Source organism: Ixodes scapularis, unplaced genomic scaffold (assembly GCF_016920785.2).
Source record: "Ixodes scapularis isolate PalLabHiFi unplaced genomic scaffold, ASM1692078v2 PGA_scaffold13__105_contigs__length_92229423, whole genome shotgun sequence".
NCBI classification, from domain to species: Eukaryota; Metazoa; Arthropoda; class Arachnida; order Ixodida; family Ixodidae; genus Ixodes; species Ixodes scapularis.
This window is the reverse complement of record NW_024609839.1, coordinates 89538122-89560790: the sequence shown is the minus strand read 5'-3', so window position 1 is coordinate 89560790 and position 22669 is coordinate 89538122. Positions and strand designations below refer to the sequence as shown.

At 45.7% G+C, this 22669-nt stretch overlaps 1 protein-coding gene across 1 annotated transcript in view; it reads left to right on the top strand.

Moving 5' to 3' along the window:
• The window catches only part of LOC120841883 (beta-alanine-activating enzyme-like), a 59748-nt gene extending 39301 nt beyond the window's left edge, over nt 1-20447 (top strand). The window contains exons 4-8 of the mRNA XM_042289709.1: nt 3436-3665; nt 6755-6852; nt 8565-8942; nt 11000-11091; nt 20217-20447. Coding sequence (XP_042145643.1) covers nt 3436-3665; nt 6755-6852; nt 8565-8942; nt 11000-11091; nt 20217-20447 — 1029 coding nt within the window. The remainder of the gene's footprint in view (nt 1-3435; nt 3666-6754; nt 6853-8564; nt 8943-10999; nt 11092-20216) is intronic.
• Nucleotides 20448-22669: the final 2222 nt, after the last annotated feature.

The following is a 22669-nucleotide window of genomic DNA, read 5'->3' as shown; positions in this document are numbered from 1 at the left end:
ATTTAAAATAAAGACTTACTAACAAGAAAATGCGTTACGTTAACTGGGTCGCTAAGAAGCAAAACATAGTTCTTATTTAGACTGGCATGTGCGTCAAGCATTATATTGTCACTTTCTGTTTTGGTGCTGCAAAATTTAACAAGAGTGTCCTGCAATTAACACCGGTAGATGTTCGTTCCTGAAAGATGTGCTTTAGAAGGTTTGCTCCTTGAAGAGAGGTTTGGTGCACTGTCCTTTTGCGAGGCGACGTGCAGGTTGCGGAGATTTTTAGAACTACACACATCTTGGCCGGGGAACTCTTGGACCAGAACGGGGACTGCATTAGTTTGCGCTGGTATCAGAAACAAGGACCGTCCGCACACCTCGCACGAAGGGAGTTGTCCACGAATGTCCTCTGAAATATCGCCGCAGCGATGTGAACGAAAATAGAAGTGACGTTATCTGGAAAGTCATTAATATTATTTTAGAGTGAAAGGGTCAAGAAAACTTTATCAAAGAACTTGTAATTGAAGGAAATACGTTGACTGGGGTAAATTTATAAAATACATTTTGTGACTATTTTACGAATCGGTTTTTTCCCGTTCAATTAGCAAGTGGTGGCTTGTGTTTAACTCAAAGCATCGCAGAACATTGCTTCTTATTTTCTACCGATAAGAATGAAATACTTTGGGCGTTTTTAAACCTTAAGAACAGTAAATGTATAGATTTGTGGTATACAGGTGCAGCTGGTAAAATACGTGATTGACATTATTACGCCCTGTCTCACGCATATTTTTAATTTGTCGCTCTGGACTGGTGTTTTCCTTAGGGGTATGAAGATTGCGAAGGTATCCGTTTTGTATAAGTCCAGAGATGGAAATGTTATGTGCAATTACAAACCCATTTTCAATCTTGCCCGTTTTTTCTGAAGGCTTCGAGAAGACTCTACATGGAAGACTTAACATTTATTGTGAAAAATTGCGATACTTGGTGATTTTCAATATGGCTTTCGAAAAGGTCGCTCCACAGAACTGGCTCCTCTACAGCCAAAATAAATACTCCTAAGCAATATTGAAAGCAAAATTGAAACGTTGGGGACTTTTATTGATTTCTCGACAGCCTTTGGCCGGCTAAATCATAAAATTCAACAATAAAAACTAAATTTTTATGGAATTCGAGAGCATTCTTTTGCAATATTTCAATGCCGTACAGGCAGCAAACAGTTGCAATAAATGAGCTTTCTTTGAATACTGAGACCAGTGCGGACAGGGGTACCTTAAGGTGCTGTTTTCGGACGACAGCTTTTTAATTTGTTGTTTCTAAAAGATATAGTCGCCATCGCAAGTAATACCCGATTTGTCATTTATGCCGACGATACTAGTATATATTTTTCTAGGGAACAATATTGATGGGTTGGGTTGCCGATGCAAAAATCAGCTGAGAGAAACTTAGTTTGTGAACAGTTTCTAATTTATAAAAAATAAATTAAAGTAAAACAAAAGCCGTTATCTCTACATCAAAAGGTGCTGTGTACAATGCTACTGCAACGTTAATGTTGAACTCTTCTGATCACGAAAACGGGATTGGTTCGCAAGATCATGACGTCACGGACACGCTTAGACGTGAATGACTTTGCTTTCCTCGCGGAAGATTGCCATTTCCATTAAGAATCATTTTCCATTCCGTTATTGAGTTGTTACCAACTCTAGGCGGCGATGCTTGTATCCACTACTGATGGCGTTTGGAAGGGAAGTCCCAGCCCTGTCTTCTGGCTAGTGTTGGATGACCACACCAGTGTGGGATGCCTTCGAGGCACAATAGATGCGGACATGTAATGCTTGCATCGATCATTAAGCGGCAAGGCAGCGTTCGGTAATGCGCGAGTCCCGGTCAGTATGCCAGCATCAGCCTGGTATAGAGCGTCTGAAAGAAGCAAAAATGTGTAAATTATAAAAAAATGCAGCTTGCTCTTTTAGTCTTATTTAAGCAATAAGAATGTTTTTCTTCTAGCTTCCTTTCTCGTTGACATATTTCTGTCCACCAATATGATCAATAAAATCCTGCCGGTTTAGCGTGCGCGAGCAACGTGGCCAAGCGCAACTACGCACAGCCAAAACGCGACCAAACACACTTTTCTATTTTGCTCACCAGAAGTACTCCCCAAACTTGAAAGCAGGGCGGCAGTATCGCGATACAAATATATCACAATATCATCTTCCAGATACTTTTGAGTATCTGCATCTCTGCATCGAGAAACATTTCAGAAATGTATTTGTATCTCAACGGTGAAGTACTTTTACGGGGCATGAATTTTTTCGCGATACTTAGCCAGGCTTAATTATTTCGATGCATTTCTTGTGAAACATTTACTGGTGCAAAGGGTTCTAGAATTTCAAAATTTGTCATCTGAAACAGGCATATAACATCACCTAAACGTATGTGTTTGTGTGGGGGAAGGGGGGGGGGAAGTGATTGACTTGCACAATGCACAAAGGAATCAACAAACGTAAAAAAAAGTCGTTCGAAGAAAGGTTAGTTGGCTCAGTCGTTTTTCCCAAGTCTCTCCTTTCCTGTAGATTCCGTGGGCCCGCTTTCTTGTTCAATATCTTTTTCTCGCCCTCCGCCCTCCCCCTTTCCAGGGTTACTCAGAAGAACTTAAGACCAAATTTTACGACGCACCCTAGCATTTCAAAGTTATCGGACAAAATGAAAATATTAATGCTCCAAATAGGACAGGAGGCAAAGCAGGGCTCATTTCGGGCAGACCACGTCCACGTCTTCTGCGACTCCGAAGAAAATGATTCGTCGTCTTTTTAGCAAAATCAGACCCCAAAAATGTGAGGGCGGAAGTTTTTCGCTTCGTTGTCGAACACCAGAAATGGTGCCTCAATGCTCCAGAATTTCCCTTCCATCAAGGTGGTATTTATACATTTCGACACCGGTAGAGAGGCTTTTTTTTTCTTCTCGCTACTCTGGTATTGCGACGAAATCGTCGGTGCCGTGGTGATAGGCCCTTTGAATTATGCTACTGTTCAAGCAGTTCACTTTTAAAGTTAGTAAATTCGTTTTCCGATCAAACAAACATTTGTATGGCTTGACGATTTGAGTGTTTCTACTTCGCCCCATATTTCATACTTGCTATCCAAATGAGGTTGTTTGAAATGCACTTCATCATTATCTCCATTCGCGCAGCATGGCCTAATTAAGGGTGAAAATATATTCAGTATGTATCTGTATCTGTATTCCGAGATACTTTTGCACACTTTTGTAAAAGCATCTCATGCATATCTTGTTGCGTAAAAAAATCTACCTCAGTATTTGTATTTTAGCCTTAAAATACGCGTATTTCAGTATTTTCTGTTCCGGGATACATTTCTGGAGCACTTTTGCCAGGCCCTGCTTAAGAGCTTCCGGCTTATACATCTAAAGCTTTATTAACTGGTCATTTCCGCGTAGGCAACTCCTAGCTTCTTCTTCACCATCAGAGCCGACATCCTGAAGAAATCCCTGCTGTCCCTGGACACGAGCCTTCGAATCCTTGCTCTGATAGGCGAAGAGTGTCCTTCAGTTAGCGTGCTCAAGCGCTGGAAGAGCAATGAAAATGCGACGGAGTTCTACAACTTGTACGGCATCACCGAGGTGTCGTGTTTTGCCACCTGCCAAAAAATTGATTTCGGAACAGATGGGTATGTAAGCACTTTTTTCCTGATCAATTCCTCAGCAGCGCTTCAGCAGGTTTCTGTAGGGCGGTCTCGTACGTGACGTACAATTAGGGATGCGAAATTTCCGAACATTTTGAAGGTGGAAAAAAATTAGAAAAAAAAAATCAGGGTTTATTTCTCTTAGATATTAGAAAAAGTCAAAAATGTGTTTCACTAGGAGTAATCCTGGAAACTTTTGAAGGATACCGACACAGATCAGCAACGGCAATATTTTGTGGAGTGTTAGGCGGTAGTACTATTACATTATATTATTTTTTTGAAAGTTGACAAGAGCTTTGTCAATTTAGCAGATTTTTCACTAAGCATCTGTCATTAGAAATAAACACTTCATCATATTAAATGCCGCACTGGGTTTACTGCAATGCTTAACTAGCAGCCACCATTCGTCCATTTTAATGTTATATTACGCAAAAGTGTGTACATGTGGTGGGGCAGAAGCGGAGGCACGGTTGCGTGTTAACGCCCAGTCACACAGTTGCGTTTAACTCCGACCGTCTAACCGCTCATTCACACTACAAGCAGATCCGCGTTCGCGAAGCGGTTGCGAACGCGGTTGTATAAAGACCCAGTACAACTGCACGCGCACTTAATTACATCAAGTGCGCGTGCAATTGTACTGGATCTTTATACAACCGCGTCCGCAACCGCTTTGCGAACGCGGATCAGCTTCCAGTGGGAATGAGCGGTTAAACAAAGCCGGTATTTAAAGTCTTGTGGCGGCCTTGCACCGGCTGCGCTGCTTCGGAGCCGGTGGTAAACCGTGAGGAACGGCTTAAAAACCACTTTTTAGCCTGTACAGTTGTAAGCAGTCGAAAGTGTGTGAATGTCCCGTGCTTTTCGGTAACTAAGTACTTGGAAGTGGATTACCCAAAACATATGCGATCGGTGACATTATTTGATTCTTCACATGCGTGCGCACACACACGAACAAACCTCGGGCAGCATTAAACTATCACTCTTCTGCTTTAGAGTTTTCGAAACTCTTTTTGATATATTTTAACATTAATTGCCATACTGATACGTCCATACGAGATGCGTGTTGCAGACGACGAACGGATGACGATCGTACAAGGAATGTCTGAAGTTTGCCGTCTCCAACAGTTGAAATCGTGTTCACAATGATCCGATTTTGATGTAGTAAATGTTTGGAACATAGCAGGCTAAAGAAAACTCACCAGGTTTATAAGAACGAACTGTATTTGAGTGCGATGCCATACTGGCTGGTACAAATCATAACGTGCACGCAGATCTGCTAAAGCTACGGCGGGAATTAGAACATGACATCAAAGCAGCGTCGGGCCCTCTTTTTCATTTTGCACTTGACACGCGTTGTAATGAAGAAGCAGTTATTTTGACTCCCACATGAGCGTTCGAATTCCCGAACTTGTTTTTTTCTGGCTAGCAATATGGGAGCGTGTTTTGTATCTATTTATAGGCATCGCACTGATAAAATATCCTACTGATTCATCAGTTCTAAGTAAGCCCCCCAATAGCGAAAAAGCTGGATAATAACGTCGAGAAGGGACGCTTCTCCTTGCATCTAAAACATATCGTGTTTCCTCTCACACCGAGTGTAAAAGATAAGAAGGCCAGGATGGTCCTCGTCTAGTCAGTCGCCAACATTTCAGCTAGAATTTTCGAGAGGCCGAGTGCACTGCATAAGGAGTGGTCTCCCCACTAATTGTTCGAATCAGAGTTCGACGTTCCGACATCCTTGCGCGCGCCCCAATCCTCCTCTCCCTCAGCTTCTCGAAGGCTTGTGGCTCTCGCGCTTTCAGCAGCGCCCCTCGCGAGAAAAATTGAATATTTTTAGGTCGCTTCGTATAAGACTTGTGCGTGCGCAGAAAAGACGAGGGCGAAGTGAGGACAGGACGCCAACGAGGAGCAGATTGCGCGTTCGTACGCTCCTTCGCGTTACGGAATGACGCCATCAAAGAAAACATGAAGATGGCAGCTAAAAGGAATACATGCTAGCGTTTAAAAGTAAACATTTCGACGGAACTCTGCCTGGTTAGGTAGGTAATAAGACAGGGTACTTTGTAGACTCTAACCAATATCTTCAATGTGCCCGACGTTTCGAAGCCTGCTCGGCTCCTTGATCACGGGTGACTGTGTGTGGGCCCAAGGGTAGCAATCTGTCGTTGTTTTCTTCTTATCTCTCTTCGCATTGTTTTCTTCTGCTGTTTCTGTGAGTAGCGCATCTTAGCTCGTGGATATAGCTGCTTGGCAGCGTCCCGTTGGGTCGGCTCAGATTGTGTTTAGTACTTGGTATGTGCCAAGTATCTAAGAAGGGACGCTCTCTTCAGCTTCTTTCTCTATCGAGGACAGAACTGCTGTCAAAGCCGATAACGTGGCCGGTCTTCTGAGCATGTTCCGCCAGCGCGTTGCCTTGGATGTCTTTCTTCTTTACGTCACACTTATATCTGCGCAGGCGTTCGGGAAAGTTCTTCGGGAAAGCTCAGAAAACCGGCCACGTCATCGGGTTCGACAGCAGTTCCATCCTCGATAGAGAAAGAAACTGGAGAAAGCGTCTCTTATTAGATACTTGGCACATACAAATGTACTAACCACAATCTGAACCAATCCACCGGAACACTACAAAGCAGCTATATCCACGGGCTAAGATGTACCACACACAAAAACAGAAGAAGAAAACAATGCTAAGAGAGAGAAGAAGTAAACAACGACAGATTGCTACCTTTGTGCCCACGTATACAGTCACCCGTGATCAAGGAGCCGAGCCGGCTCCGAACCGTCGTGCACATTGAAGATATTGGTTAGAGTCTACAAAGTGCCCTGCTTAGCGTTTCGATAGAACATTAGGGCGCATTTTGTTTATTTTATTTTCGTTTATTTTTACGCTCATAAACAGGCGCTGACAGACTCTTGTATCCGAACATGGCTCGTGCATAATAGGACGCTACAGCGCCACCATTATAAAGGCGTCTTGCAGACGTCGAAGCCAAGATTACATGGTCTCGTCTTTTGGACGCGCTCGCGCCCACTGTCCGAGTGCAAGAGGCCTACTGATTAAGTGCTCGCTCTGTTCACAGCGCTGTCCCTCTCGGCGATCCGTTAGATGGAACCTTACTCGAAGTGCGGAACGATTCAGGGGAAGTCATTGAAGAAGGGGAAGGCACGCTTTTCATCGGTAAGTGTTGTACCATCGTACAAGTTAAAATATGGTTCCCAGACGCTGGGAACCGCTTTTCTTTTTTTAAGAGTAAGTACAGTCAACATCCATAACTATGTTCGGGGGCAACTTTTTTTGGCAGTGCAGTCAAAGCTAGGAGCGCGCGTGCCCTCTTCCCTTTTGAGCGCTGATTGAAGCTGTGAGCGCCAGTCCTCACCTTGGGAACGTCAAGAAACGTTGTCTCCGAGTATAGGCTCATTTTTGAGTGAAAGAACGTGGCTCTTCGAGCTTATTCTTCTGCTATAATACGATCTATATATATGTCGCAATTTGTTTTACGATTCTTGCATCGTCATGCCGGTCGCTGCCATTAAGAATGTAGGGACTTGTTAAAATCCGGGTTTTAAAGAGCAAAAAAAAAAAGCACAAAAGAACAAAAGCAATGGGTTCAATAAACGATTTCTTAACTTTGCCAGGTGAAGAACTTAACTTGAATTCTTTACACTTAGAAAAAACCCGAAGCTAGTGCAGGCTAATATGAACAATTTCCCATCAAATATCGTTCATAGTATGAGTCATTCACCATAAGGAGAAATAAAAATAATAATTTCCCAGTTCGTCCACCAAAATATTGTAGTAACGGAGTACGATATTTACGTGGTCCATATTAAAGTGGCATGACTGTATTACGTTTGGTTTACAACGTCTTGTTTTCCAAACAATGAAGTTGAGCATTGATATAACTTTAGGGCCATTTTCTGTTAACTGCGTTCGGCAATAAATTCAACTCCGAAAATTATTCCAGCGATCGTACGTTCGCTTACTCATAGATATTATTTATCGTATTCAACTTGATCCCTTCACTAGAGATAGTTCAAACAAAGCACAAAAGGCGGTCCAAGTTTGTACTAAGACGATTAAAGGAACCTCTTGGATAATACTGCCGACAGATGTTTCTCTGAGATACTCGGCTTCTAAATGTTTTTAGCAAAACATCGGTTCCAGTCTTCCCGCAGGTTATGGTTCGCACGAGGTATGTCAATGAGCCTTTCCCAGGGTTATATGTGGTCATGCGCACTGTTCTTTTCTTCTTTTTCTTTTTTTTTCTTTGCGGGCGTTTATGCGCATGCGTGGTAGTGTAAAACGCGTTGTCCGCCATTTTGAATGGCGGTTATATGACGGTATCAGCAGTCAATAACAGCATGGAGCCGAGGGCACCCAAGTGTTTCAACTGCAACACCCCGCAAATATGTTCCGCTTTCTTTTGCAACAGTGGTACAGACATAATAGCTATTACGGGCGGCAACAGCATAATAATACCAGGACAACAGAGCTGCTGTCTATTGCTGTCGATAATGTTTCAGCAATTTTCCAAACAAACGTCCCGTTATAGGTTTTTAGAAGGCCACCAATCACGCTTTCTGATTTGCGGTAGATTGCGCTGCCATTTGCGACGAGGCTGGCTACCTCAGAAACCTGAAAAACCGTGAATCAAAACGTTTTCAATAAGGAAAGCGGCTTACTTAAAAAAATGAGACGAATGGTGACTAAAATTAAGGGGCGGATAACGGTTAGAAATGATTAAACTCGCTTAGACATCATTTAATCTGGAGCTAGAAAATACTATTTGGCTGGGTGGCGCAAGTCACCGCCCGATTCAAGGAGGGCATTCATCCAGTCATCTATCTAAAAGATTAGTTCGTTCAGTTATTGTGGACTCGATATTTCAGGTGGAACCAACCGCCGGTGTCTCGTGGGCAACGAGACGTGGCGAGACGTCGACCCGGTACTCTTTCGAGACACTGGCGATCGAGTGAAAAAATGTGGGAGCGTCCTCACGTTCCTAAATAGGAACGACTCGAGTTTCCAGTACAATGGCCGAAAGGTGCGCGGTGATCCCGCGACAGCCATCCTGCTCCGCTCGCCTTCCGTCGAAAGCTGTCGGACCCACTTCTCGAAGGAAGAAAAGATGCTGTACATCTTCGTCACGCTGTCGCCCGGCTGCGTTGCAGAAGACGTCCTGCCCTCCCTGACCAAAAGCATCGAGACGGAGTGCCTCTGCCCGTTCGAAATCCTCGCGTTGAACTCGTCGCCGCTGAACAGACACGGTGAGCTCTTTGCGATGTCCGCAGTAGGGCAAAAAGGGGCCCTCCGTCCGTGGCCCATGGAACGTTTCTACTTTGTTTCTTCGAACTTTCTAGCGGCTTTTGACACTGCCACTACACCATACAAAAGACAGTCTGCAGATACTCTGTGAGGCCTTCGTCGCATGAAGGTTCCGTGAAGATGGGGATGTAAAAAAATCTTTCTTGTTGGAAGCATAATGTATGAAGCAGACAAATTCCGATCAATTCAGTCATCTGCGAAAACCGTGTTTCTACACAATGGATGACCACTGTGATTGTGGCTTTATCATTATTGTTTATTTCTACTAGAGAGGAGGAGAAAAGAAGGAAAGCAGACGGGTGTCTTGTCTACGGTACCTGGAACGCGCCTTGGACCGATGTGTTTAGCGTCTTATACCTCCCGCCCATCGGTTCGAAAGTGGTCCCTCAGAGGCAACAAATGACGTCACGGAAACCGGCCTGTCGTGATGCCAGATGTCGCGATCCTGGCGGTTCGTTTTAAAAATGCTAGCGAAAAGAAGGAGGGAACGTTAGCGTCGCTGTTGTCGCGGCGTCCCGACTTCTGTCTGCCGAAGCTTCCGTGGTCTGTGAGGCTGGAGGGCGATTTGCAGCGTAGCAGGCGCCTCTCGCATTTACCACCGCTGTTGGGACGCCGCCAGGATCGCGGCCCTCGACAACATGCACTTCCATGACGTCATCAAGCGGAAATCGAGGGACCACCTTTTTTGGACGCGGTAACCACACCAGAAAACGGGCGTTCCAGGCACCATAGCCCATAACTAACCTCGGTTTCACACTTAGCGTGCAACGCTGTCAGAGCTACTGGCGCGAGCGCGTGGCTTCACCTATGGTTTTGTTCGCGCGAGAGCGCGTGCAAATGATCAAAGAGATCACGCCCCATGCTCGCGCGAGCAGCTTTGACAGCGTTGCACACTAAGTATGAAACAGACTATAAGGATCTCCTCTTCGTCAACAACTCAAGGAGACTACTATTCTGTGTACTGGACTAAGCAAACATATTCAAACAGAAGATGTAGTAGTACAAAGGTGAAATCAGAATCTCAACAACAACAACAACAAAAAAAAAAAAACACGAGTTCACGCAAAGATGGTTTTGGGTAAAATAGGAACGGTAAAAGCTAAAAATGCAAAGAATAAATTCCCGTTCTTCTTGTATAGCAACGACCACTGCGTCCTCTGGTATTTCGAATCTCATTTGAATGCCCTATCTTGTTCTTGTGTTATGCATTGACAGCATTCAGATGCATTTGCTTGAATAGGTAGACAGTCTAAAATTCATATTATTCGTGAATTGAAACACAAAATTATCACACAAATATATGAGAAGTTTAGAACTCTTAAAATATGAAATAGTTTGCATGTTCGCAGTAATTCCAACCCACATGCCTGAAACTTTATCACTGTAATTTTCTGTAATTTACACTACACCAATACTTTCTCCTTTTTTTAAGTAAGGGTTGTGCGTGGCACTACGTGCTGCCTCTTAAAGTCACGCCTTGAGTAACGTCATGTGTAGCCGGCGCCTGATTGGACTCGGCCATTTTTTTCAAAAACAAACAAATTCGACGTTGGTGCTTAGACACTGTAAGGCCGGTCTACCTTTGAGGTATGGCGACACTGGTTTACGCTGTTGATAGGAAATATAGCCACGGCAGTGCGACTGCTCGTCTTTAACGTGCATCATGCAGTAGTGATGCAACTCTAGATCATAATATTTTGTCAAGCCCGTGTATTACGCTTATCGCGCTTACTATAGGTTTGCTGATAAGGTCTGTCTGACATGGTTAAACGAACGATGGCTGTTGCCATACCCTTCTTATAGGTTGGTAGCTCGCGCCACCTAGCCTGAGAGCATTCGTACTCCTTCCAATGGGTGGTTGGTGTTTACCTTCCTGGTGCGAGCAGTGTCTTAGCTATAGCACTACTCGCTTTATAAAGCCGAGATTTGAACTCGGGCGACATTTTTAAGGGATAACGTATTGTGGCATTGAAACCGCTTCTTGTTCGTTTGTCCACAGGGAAACTCGACCTTAAGGCGCTGCTTAAAACAATTTCAAAGAAGATGAATCACGCTGCTGCATACAATCGGCTTCTGTCTACCTTGTGGAAGGTAATAAATAGTTCCATATAAATAAATAAATAAAAAAAAAAGATATTTGTTTAAAAAACCGTGAAACCTAGACTACTGATGTTTGTGCAGTTTAGTTATGCGGCGAGTGGAACATAGAATAGAAGAATAACTGTCACGATAAGTCGGCTACTTAATTTTGTTTATTAATGTTTTATTTAGAGAAAATTTAAAAAAAGATTCTGCCAGGTATGTTCTTGCTGAAACATCATAAAAACCGCTGAGTCGTAAATGATCGTGAGTCTGTGGGAGGCGCGGTAGCTTGTTAAAGATGGCACTCGTGCGGCAGGCACAGAAAAGCCGCACAGGTACGTTCTAGCACCAGCAACCTTGCGCATGTTGCACGATGGTAACTTTTACGCGCCACCATACTTCCCACGCTCTCAAAATGTTCCTAAATTGGATTGATTTAATGCTCTCTGATCAAGCTCAGCAAGTTTATAATTAGAGCTATATGTTTATTCTCACTAATAAGAAGATATTTAAAAATATATTAGTCTGATAACACACTTATCTGAACGATTAGTTCCCCATAATATGTCCGCCTCACCGCATAACTAACGAGCATAAACCGTATTATTTCAGTTTTTATAACTTTGTTTTAAACAATCTGTGAATCCTCAGAAAATACCATATATCAAAAAGCAAGTATAATAAAGCCCATCCTGGGTAGTTAGTCGAGTGTTTCGCTTGCCAGGTAGTTCTTTTTGTTTTGTTGTTTTTTTTTGACAAAAACGTTTATATTTTAGGTTCCGTGAATGATTGCTTTTCCGCCAACTACATTTTCACTGGAACGTCAATCGGACCTTTCTAAGGTGTGGACCGGAGGCAAGATTCCCGAAGCTTAAGCTTAGCTTAAGACAACTAAGCTAAGAAGTTCGTAAGTTAAGAAAATCTTAAGAAAAAGAGAAATCGGTATTCACGAACGCGTTCTTATCTGATAGCAGGAATTAGCGATGTCCTCGTACGGAAAAACTAGCACTTCCGGTGTCCCGCAATCTCCCTATCCTCGCGAGAGCGGACTGTTGCTATGGCGACGACGTCTTCGGCAACACAAATAACCAATCGGAGAGCTCGCCATGGTTCGAAGCACGTGGATATTTGATCAAAAAGGCAGGCGGCCTTACCGCCAATGCTTGTCTGGGGCTCGTATCCGAATGTCGACGCTACCACGATCTAAAGTGGGCCGAATGCCGAGGCCGGTATAGCCACCTTCGTCGACGGCTACGAACTCGATCGCTACAAAGTCACCACAACTGCCATCGTTCCTAAAAGACGACCCGCGCCTGTCGTTTGCAAAGAGGCGTAAATAAAAACAAGTAGTCCGGCGCTTTCACGGCCTCGGAGATTCAGAGCGAGCTGACGTCCAAGGTGATACGTTTGAACTACGAGAGTGTTAGCAAGAGCCACGTAAATAGCTGTTCACACTCGGAGCAGACGCGCGCGCTTGATCCAAGTGCTGGATTCGCGCTGTTGGACCGCGAATTGATAAGCGCTTTGGGACCGATCCTTAACGATTGCAACTCGATAATGACGTGACACACGGCGAGGAAAGGTTGGACCTGCATCGCGTAGCTCCTACGATTTGTTGAAGCGTGATTTTTCTGCCCACATAACTAAACTACGGAGTAGATATAATCTGAAAGCTTGAGAACGTGATGTTACTCGGATGAAAAGATAAAGGGAAAAACGATTTTTTTTTTTTCTATGAGTCGACGTTCCCAGCCTAGTGGTGTCAAAACAAGAAATGGCATGGTAGGCGCCTGTGGCGCTTATTTCAGTGGAACATCCTTGGCAACAAATATTCAATATTGTTTTCTTCCTCGCGGAGAAGTTTTTTTCGCCGAAATTAATACCACAGGCACTCACAATGCAGTGTTGCGCCAAATACTCAACAAAAGTATTAAGGTAAGGCACGAAATACCCATCTGCAAATGTATTTAAAGTATTATTCGAGCTACTTTTATCACGAACTGCCTTAGGTAGAGTGTAAATACTTTTAAGAAGTAACTCAATTACGTTCGAGGAAACTTGGCAAGTAGTTTACATCCGTTCCCAAACTGCAATGACGCCTGACGTATACAGTTGCCAGTAGGTTCCAGGTTGGTAATATAGGAATGAAAACTGTTGAAAGGTGGTGCTCTACCTGTGATGACTTTGCTGAAAATCACATTCATGAATTTATAGAAGCGATTTATTTGTTGCAGTCGAAGTTTTGGAAATCCCTGGGGACATGCAACACAATGAGTGCCGAAATATTTTAGGAACAATGGGGACTCACGAATCCTAAAGTTGGCACCTGGCGTGCTTTAGTTTGGCGGTAGGCTCTGCACATGACGCATTCCACAAAGAGTTCGTAATATGCCTCGCCGTGATTCTGGGGTTTGACACGCCAACCCGGCATTGCCTATCGCTATCAGCCGAACTAGAAGTTGGTCAGGCAGCCAGATTTGTTGAGTACGCGAGTGAACTCAGGAGAAGCGTCGGCTCCAGGACAGCAGCGTCTGTCGCTGATCAACCTCCAAGAGCGAGTTCCCCCAGTCAAAGGCAAGGAGGAGCACCTGTACCTTCAAACTGTAAAAAAGTATGAAGGTCCAGAGGGTAACAGAGGTAACACAAGAGACTGTCCATGAATTCACCTACAAATCCCGTTACCTCGCACCTTTTCCGAATGAGCTCCAACCATTATTGGCGCATTGAGGTCAAGATTACAGGATCAGAATCTATCAGTTTAAAAATAATTGGCCCCAGCAGACGCGAAAGTTGCATTTGAGGATTCTGAGGATGGAACAATGCGCGCATTCGGAAGATAAAAGAAACGCTTTTGAACGAGTTAAGGTGGCGATCCAGGCAAGTTAATTCATGACCTAAGAAATTAGGAACAGCGCGCAAAAGGACAAGGACAACGAGAGTAGAACACGGGAGGAGCGCTCGTCCTGTGCTCTACTTTCGTTGTCCTCGTCCTCTTGCGCGCTGTTCCTACTTTTTTTAAGTTTTGAACGAGCTCGGGAGCAAACGTTAAGCCACAGTAGGCAGAAAAGTGGCTTTAGTAAAGCCCAACGTAGGTCAATGCTGCTCAATAAAACCAGCAGTTTCTAGCTTCCTTGGCCGAGGGAGTGTCTGCGCTTGCTTGAAAACTTGCTCATACATTTTCATGTCAAAACCTCCTGAACCGGAAATTCCGGAAAGTGTTCCATTAGAACGTTCCGAGCGTTGGCGTCACAATCCTTTACTCAATAAACAACTCTATCTTCAGACAAATGTGGGGTCAGTCTGTAAAATCCGGAGGACGTCACCAGCACTTTGCAAGCTCTAAGCGTTATATGCCATTCAGGGACACGAAAGAGAGATACAAAAACGGACAATAAGAAGCACAGAGGCGGCCATACTTGGGGCTGTCCATTTGGACTTTAGTTTGCATTTGGAGGCTGGGTTTTGCTCGTGCTTTATCTCCAGTTATTATGTTCGGTAGCTTGGCTCCAAGTAAGCAATCGGTTCAGGTTTTTCCTTGCGTTTAACGATCTCTAGTTCCGTATATTGTTCCAGGCATATTTTCTTCCAAGGGTTGAAAAATGTGTTTGAGATGCCGAGTACAAGATAGTGAGAAATTCACTTAGATAGAGTAAAAAATACCTTAGAGGAAATGTATTTGAAAGACGCCAAAATACTACCAAAAGTTCTTTGAACACAGAATCTTGACTATAGTATTTCAGACAGGCACAAGTCTGCCACAATGTCTTCTTTGGACAAAATTGTGCTTAGGTGGACATTGGTACTCAAAAACCGTTTCTTTCTTTTTATATTGCCGCGTGCATGATCGAGGAGATACGCGTCTTCGTTCATCTAGAAGATTCGCGTACGCTCTCACCCCGTGCGTAAGCAGGCCAGAATGACCTGGTCAGTCTGCCTCGCCCTAGCTCTTTCTCCAAGATTCTATTCGAGATGACGAGCATAGGAGAAAAGCAGCCGATCGCTGAATTGCCGATTCATTCACTCGTGCTCACTCGCGATAGCCAGCTTTTACGCCGACATACCGTCGCTTGCTCCTTCCATCGTCCACGCTAGCTGCTGGTCTCTCGACGTGTGTCCTGCTCTTTTCCGTGTCTGGCATAAGTTCGTCTCCATTAAATATTTAGTTCAATTCGTTTTCTTCTGACTCATTCTCTCTTTCGTGACATTTCTGGTGGAGGTGCGGGGTACCGCGGCCCATGAAGCGTAATCCTCCAAGGCCTCGCAGCGCAAGCCCAGCGCCCGTCTCAAGAAGACCGTCCGTTGAGACAAGCGACAGCAGAAAGCCGCCACACCAAAAAATCTACCGGACCTTAAGTGGAAGATCAAAGCAAATATGAGCTCCCGGGACCGGCAAACTGAGACTCCTACCCGCTTACTCCCCCGTCGTTTACTTCCCTGTCACCCTGCACACCGACGACTTTCGAAGGCGAAATCCACGAGGACGTCGAGGACTGGATCTAACACCACGAGCGCGTTGCACGCCACTATGGATGGACTGCCTAGGAGTACATGCAGAACCTCTACTTTTCGCTGGAAGCTACTACGAGGAACTGGTTCAAGAACCACGAAGCCTCGCTCACGTCGTGGGAAATCTGCGTGGCCGAGTTAAAAGCGGACCTTTACAACCCAAAACCCGACGACAGCGGCGGAGGATCTGCTTCAAAGGCGGATTTAGGCACCCAACGAAAGCGTAACCAACTTCGTAGATGATGTATGCCTAAGTGCACGTGCCGACCCGCATGCCACCGACGAGAAAACGTTGAGCTTTCTCATGGAGATTCGTGAAGAGCGACATCTTCGGCGACCTCGTCCGCAACCCTCCAACGACAGTTAACGGGTTTGTTGCCGAAGCAACAAACATCGCCACTAGCATCGGCTCAACGACGTCTCAACTCTGGCATCGGTCCGCTCCGAGATCAGACAGCGCCGACGAGCTTCGCGAGATCATCCGCGACGTTGTTCGCGAAGAACTAAAACATCTGGTGCCTTCTGCCGAGCACCGCTCTCCATCGACAAAGTCGTGCGAGAAGAGTTTCAGAGAGCCGTCGAACCACCGCCTCCTGTCAACCCTGCGCCGCTCCAGCAACCGACCTTGAGCTACGCCACCATAGCCCGACGATCGCCGACAGCAACCCGCCAGTACCAGCACCCGGTGCCCCCTTGGCGGAAAGCCCCTACGCCGCATTACGCTCGGTGCACTGAGGAACAAGCTCCGTACGTCCGAGCCGAACCTCCTGCACCAAGGAAGTCGGACGTGTGGCGCATGGCTGACCGACGCTCGCTGTGCAGCCACTGCGGGGAAGCCGACCTCGTCTACCGGCGATACCCCTACCGGCAGCTTAGGGTTCGTGGGTTCGCACCGAACGCACCCCCCCCCCCCCCCACACACACACACACAAACACACCAACCGAGGAGCGGTGAATGAGCGCGGGACATCAAGGAGTACCTGCATCGCCCGCCGCCACCAGCACCCGCTTCCCCCCGGAGATCCCTTTCGCCGTCAGCACGACGTCCCTTGTCGCCATTTCGTACTTCCCACCGAGACAGCTCTTCTGCCCTACCTCGTTGGAAAACCAAGTTCGGCAACCCCTGGATGTGGATTTTCCAAAGACAACCGTCGGAAACCTCCTCCAAGAATGTCGGATTGCCCCCACTCTAGCGACAACAAGCGTCGTCGCGGGATTTTCAGCGCCGACGGACAAGAAATGCGTGCGAACATTCCTTGAATTTTGTGCCTACTATCGAGCTTGGTTCGGGATTTTGCAAGGATTTCCGAACCGCTCAGAAACCTCACGAATGACGCCGAGAAGTTCGGATGGGCCGAGGAGCAGCAGCAGGCATTTGACGATCTGAAGCGAAGACTCCAGACTCCTCCTGTTCTTCGACACTTTGATCAGGATGCAGAAACCGAGATTCACACGGACGCTAGTAATGCAGGACTTGGAGCGGTACTGGTTCAAGTGCGAAAAAGCACCGAGCGAGTCATCGCCTGCGCAGGTCGGACACTGTCCAAGTCGGGGAGAAATTACTCCACGACTGAAAAATAATGTTTTGCAGTCGTCTGGGCAATCACGAAGTTCCGGCCATACTTGTACGGAGCCCGTTCCACGTAGTCACAGACCATCACTCGCTCTGCTGACTTGCGAACCTCAAAAACCGTTTAAGGCGCCTCGCTCCATGGAGTCTCCGACTACAAGAGTTCACCATGACTGTAGTCTACAAGTCAGGCCGCACGCACAGCGACGCCGACTGCCTGTCCAGGGCCCCTGTTGAAACACCTTCCGGTAGCAGCGACGACGATGACAAGTGATTCGTAATAGCAGTGAACACCGATGACATGGAACAACGTCAACGAGAAGAGAACAACGTCAACGAGAACGAAACACATGAATCGAGCACCTAAAAGGGCGCGGGAGTACCGTACCGCATGTTTTCTCACGAGCCCTGCCGACCTTTGCCATTCGACAAGGTGTACTCTACAAAAAGCCAATTCGGGGACAACAACTCCCATGGCTGCTGGTAATTCCGACCAACATTCGAAAGGAGATCTTTCAAGCATGTCACGACGACCCCACGTCTGGGTACCTTGGTTACAGCCGGACACTGGCCCGCGTTAGTGGAAATTTTTACTGGATCAAGCTCCCCAAAACCGTCCATCTCTACACCCGATCATGCCACCAGTGCGAGCAACGCAAAAATCCGCCGACGAAGCCGGCAGGTCTCCCGCAGCCAATTCCTCCGCCAACTACACCGTTCAAGCAGATCGGAAAGGATCTACTTGGCCCTTTTCCGCAGTCGACTCTGGGAAACCGTTGGATAATCTTTGCCACAAATTATCTCAAGCGGTACGCAGAAACGAAAGTCTTTCCTTCAGAGACTGCTGTTGAAGTCGCCAAGTTTTTCATCGAGTCCATCGTCCTACGGCATGGCACTCCCGAAGTTCTGATTACAGATCGCGTATCATCGTTCATGGCACAGCTGACCCAAGATATATTTCGGCTCAGTCACATCGGCCAACGTCGGACCACTGTGTACCATCCGCAGACCAACGGGCTGATGGCTGTATGAACGTCGACGTAAAGCACAAGACGTGGGACGAGGTGTTACCCTACGTCAAGTTCGCCTTCAACACGGCGGTTCTAGAGACCACTGTATTTACACCTTGCGAGCTGGTACATGGTCGGAAGGTAACGACCACTCCCGACGCTATGCTGCCCCATGAGCCTAATGAAAATGAGAGTGACGACGTCCAGGTGGTTGCTCAACGGGCCGAAGAAGTCCGCCAGCTCGCCCGACACCTGATTCAAAACCAGCAATGCGTCGACGCGTTTGGCTACAGCGTTCGTTGCAGGGACGTCCACTTCCAGCCCGAAGGAAGGGTGTGAATGTGGACACCCATCCGTCGACGTGGCCTCAGAGAAAATGCTGAAACGGCACTTTGGACCCTACAAGGTACTTGGTCGCCTCGGGGAGCTGAACAGCGAGGTGATGCCCGACAGAACAAGAAAATCATCAAGCCGCCCACCACGACCTGAAGTCGCCGACGTCGTGCGCCTCAAGACGTACTACGCACAATAAGACTGTGAACTATGATCCTGTGCAACGCTTGATAAAACTGTGTATTGCCAGCCCCCGCATTTTCCTAATATTTTGTTTGCCATGCTCTGTTTTTGTTTTTGTTTGTTTTTTCTTTTCACGGTGGCATCGACACGATACTCTCTTTAAAGGGGGAGTAGTGCCACGCTCGTCGGCGAGCGAGCACATGGGTGGCCGAGTGGTTACCGCACTTGACATTCGCGCGGGGGCCCAGGGTTCAATTCCTGGGAGCTCTTGCGGAAACATTCTAGGTCGAATATTCGGGATGACAAGCATAGTAGGCAAGGAGCCGATCGCTGTATTGCCGATTTATTCCCAGGTTATCTCTAGCCATAGCCAGCTGTTACGCCGACGTAGCGACGCTTGCTGCTTCCGTCGTCCAGGCTCGCTGCTGCTTTCTCGACGTGTGTTCTCTTTTTCGTTTCTGCCACAAGCTCGCCCCATTAAATCTTTAGTTCATTCCGTTTTCTTTTGCCTCATCGTCTGTCATTTGTGATAATATTTGATCCAGGTAGCGTCATGTTCTCAAACTCTGACGTTAAGTCCCAACGCCTGCGTCTTATTTCGATAAAGGTCCAGCTTTCTGCAATGGGGAGTTTCTTTATGAGGAGCAAAAACTTGGGTTCCGTGTTCGCAATAGAAGCCGGTACATTCCGGTAATTTATAAATTAAAACTAGAGTTTCCTGATTTCGGAACTTATTTATTGTGAAATTTGGGAGATGCTTTTCGGAGTTTATTTTTCGTCCTACATGCAAAGTTTTTCGGAATTTATTAAAAATAATATTCCGTCATGAAGGTGCATTTATTTTAATGAAACTATCGAGTGATATATGAATTAGGCGTTGGCGCCCTCGCCGTTGATATCACTAATTGTCCCACAATAAAACTGCCAGAAAAGTGCTCCTTAACTAGACGTCCATACCTTAAAATCAGAAACGTCTTGGCCCTAGAAGCTGCGAAACTCGTTTCCTTTCCATCCCATTCACCTACTCTGCCTGCTGCATCGGGTAAAATGCTTTAGTGATTCAAACTCACCAACTGCCCTCCCACAATTTCCAATGGAATATAGGAGCTCATACTTTCAGACCCTGTACCGAAACAATTTGTAGGCTCAAGAAGCAAAGAGTTGGCCAATCATTGGCCAATCACTGGCAATGGTTCTTTGGCCAGCGGCCCGACAGTGGTCAGCCATTGGCCGATGACTGGCCACTCCCTGGCCATTGGCCACTGGTCACTGGCCATCACCCATCGGCCAAGCATTGGCCGATGCATGGGCACTTTATGGGCATTGGCCAAAAGACCACCGCAAGACATTGGCCAATGCTTGGCCTAAATCCGTGCAGCTACGTTTCTTACTTTTTTCTTTTTTTTTACATTTTGATTTCAAAACTCGGTGTTTATCCGATAAATCGGGATTAACGAAAATTTTACCGGTGTGTGTTAACGAAACGAAAACATAAAATCATATTTTGTAACCCTCGCAATATTACTGTCCAGAAATTCACCACCAGGACCACGGACATCATTGATTCACAGGAAAACTTTCTTCAGCACGGAGGAAGTACCCTGAGGGCTTCCACCATCTGTCAAGAAATGGAGTTCGCGACAAAGCACCCCCTGCCACTTTTGCCCGGCAAGGTTTTGCATGAAACGTTCGGGGCGGTCACCGCTTACCTGAACGAAATCATCGAAGGAACCGTTCCACGAGATTTCGGTTTGCAAGGTTAAGTAGCTTAATTAAAGCGACACTAAAGTAAATTTTGAGATTTTGTCTTTACGGCAATAATTCAATCGACGCGCGCCCTGCGTCTCTGAAATTATAATTTTGATCACGCATCACATTTTATGCAATCAGAAATACGACCAGAAATTCATGACACACCCCTTTTTCTAGATATCTCAGAAAAAGGGGCGCGTCGCAATGCTTCATCGCATTTGATTAGGCTAAAGTATAGCGCACGATTGTAATGTTGGATTTTCTAAGGGTGCTTAGGGTGACTTGATTGGGGTTGCGCTATAAACAGACGATCTCAAAAAACACTTTAGTGCTCCTTTAATTTGAGTGACTAAAGTCGTTTATGTTGCTTAGGTTGCATGAGTTGCTTAGGTTGCATAATGTGCTTAGGACGCATAAGAAGCTTGGGTAGCATAGGCCGTTTACGTTACTTCTCCGGTTGGAATAAAAAAACAAAATAAATGACTGGTATCTCTTTATTTGCACGAAATATGATCACAGCCGAAATATTAGGTTAAAGTGAAGCCGCGTATTCTACTAAAATCACTTTTAGAGATGCACCCAGCTGCTCTTTAGTGAGTGGCAGGCGGGTTAGCTTTTCGTCAAGGAACACTGGGTGGCGCACCCACGTGACGTCTCGTCGCTGTGAAGCTGCGGTTGATTCCGCACGTTGTACAGCGTACCACAGCACCGCGGTGACGTCACGAAGCGGCCGTACGGCTGATGATCAGGGTTGCCATCTCTCTAGCAGATGTATAGTTTCGGTTTTGCCGTAGACGCCCGAAACAAAACTTCGAGCCGCGATATTTAGGAAACTAAACAAAATACCGAGAAAAAAATATACTTTCTTAATCAGGGAGACTGCAGGGGCTGAAAACAGTCGTAATCCCCAATTCGACAATTTGGACAGGAGTTGCCCTTTAAGCTGCTTAGCTTCCAAAGAATGCTGAAGTTTCTTAAGCTTCTTAAGTAGATTATGCTGCAAAAATTGCTTAAAATGCTATGGTGTCCTGTAAGTCTGGTGCAGACGCAATGATGAAATGCAATTCATAGGCAAATAATTTCGAAATCGACGGTCTCTCGAATTTGCTACAGAAGGGCGTCTAACAGCTGTTATTTCAACTGTCGGTACGTTCGAAGCATAGCTTCCTTCTATGTGTTTCGGAAAAGAAAAGGCTGTTCCAAAAGCGTGTAATGCGAAAATATAAAGCGCTATATTTAGTGAACCTACGAAATTTAATTGGTATATAATTTTACACCAATTCAGTATTCCTGCTAGTGCTATAGACTTTGCGGGGAAACGCTTCCCGTCAAATTTAGCTTCACTTTCGACGTTAAGGAGCTCTTAAATAAACGCCCAGCGCAGCTCGAGCCAAGCTGCACAATCTGTCTCCCAACTTCATTCGTAGGAAATAGATACATTCTTTTTTTTTTTTTTTAATACATGCTGGATTGTATACTGTTTTCAGATATTTTAATTTTGTAATCTCCGTCTCAGGTGTTTTGTGCCAGGTTCAAAGAGTCCCGGGCTCGAGGTCGTGTCTCAAGAATGGGCTTTCTGAGAGCTTAGGCAACATATACAATTCGTTGAGCTACCCGCTAGTGTCTCTGCGCTTCACAGATTTGATAATTGTTGTAATTGCTGTACTTGATACGTTGCATCTGCTTTCAATAAACGGAGCAGGAATGGTGGTTTAGGGATCGCGAATTCCCAGAGTAACTAAATGAGCTTCTGACTTGATGCATACGCAAGCTTATTGCCTAGTTTACTTGAAGTGAAGTTGTATAATTTCTAATAAAAGCTTCACGAGCTATAACTGAAGAAGCCATCTGTATTTTCATCAATAAAACTTTTATTAACACTTCTACAATTTGAGTCTTTATTATTTATGTTGGTATATAAATACGTATTTTGCATCCTGGGCATTTCTATTGTAGGTCATTTTAAGAACCGGTTGATAAATAAACGCGAGTCGTAGACTCTCATTCAACTTTTAAACGTTCTCAATAAATTAAAATGTAGTATGTCCCAAACTTTGAAGCACTACGCAAATAGATGATCTGTCGGACGCACGACGTTCTTTTGCCGGAGGTCGCCAAAGCTGCTGTTGTTGTATAGTGAGATGACACTGACCTCATAAGCTGCCATTATGACCGAATTAGGGCCATGAATCAGCAAAGACGACCAAGTGTCTTGAAGCATGAGAGGAACGCA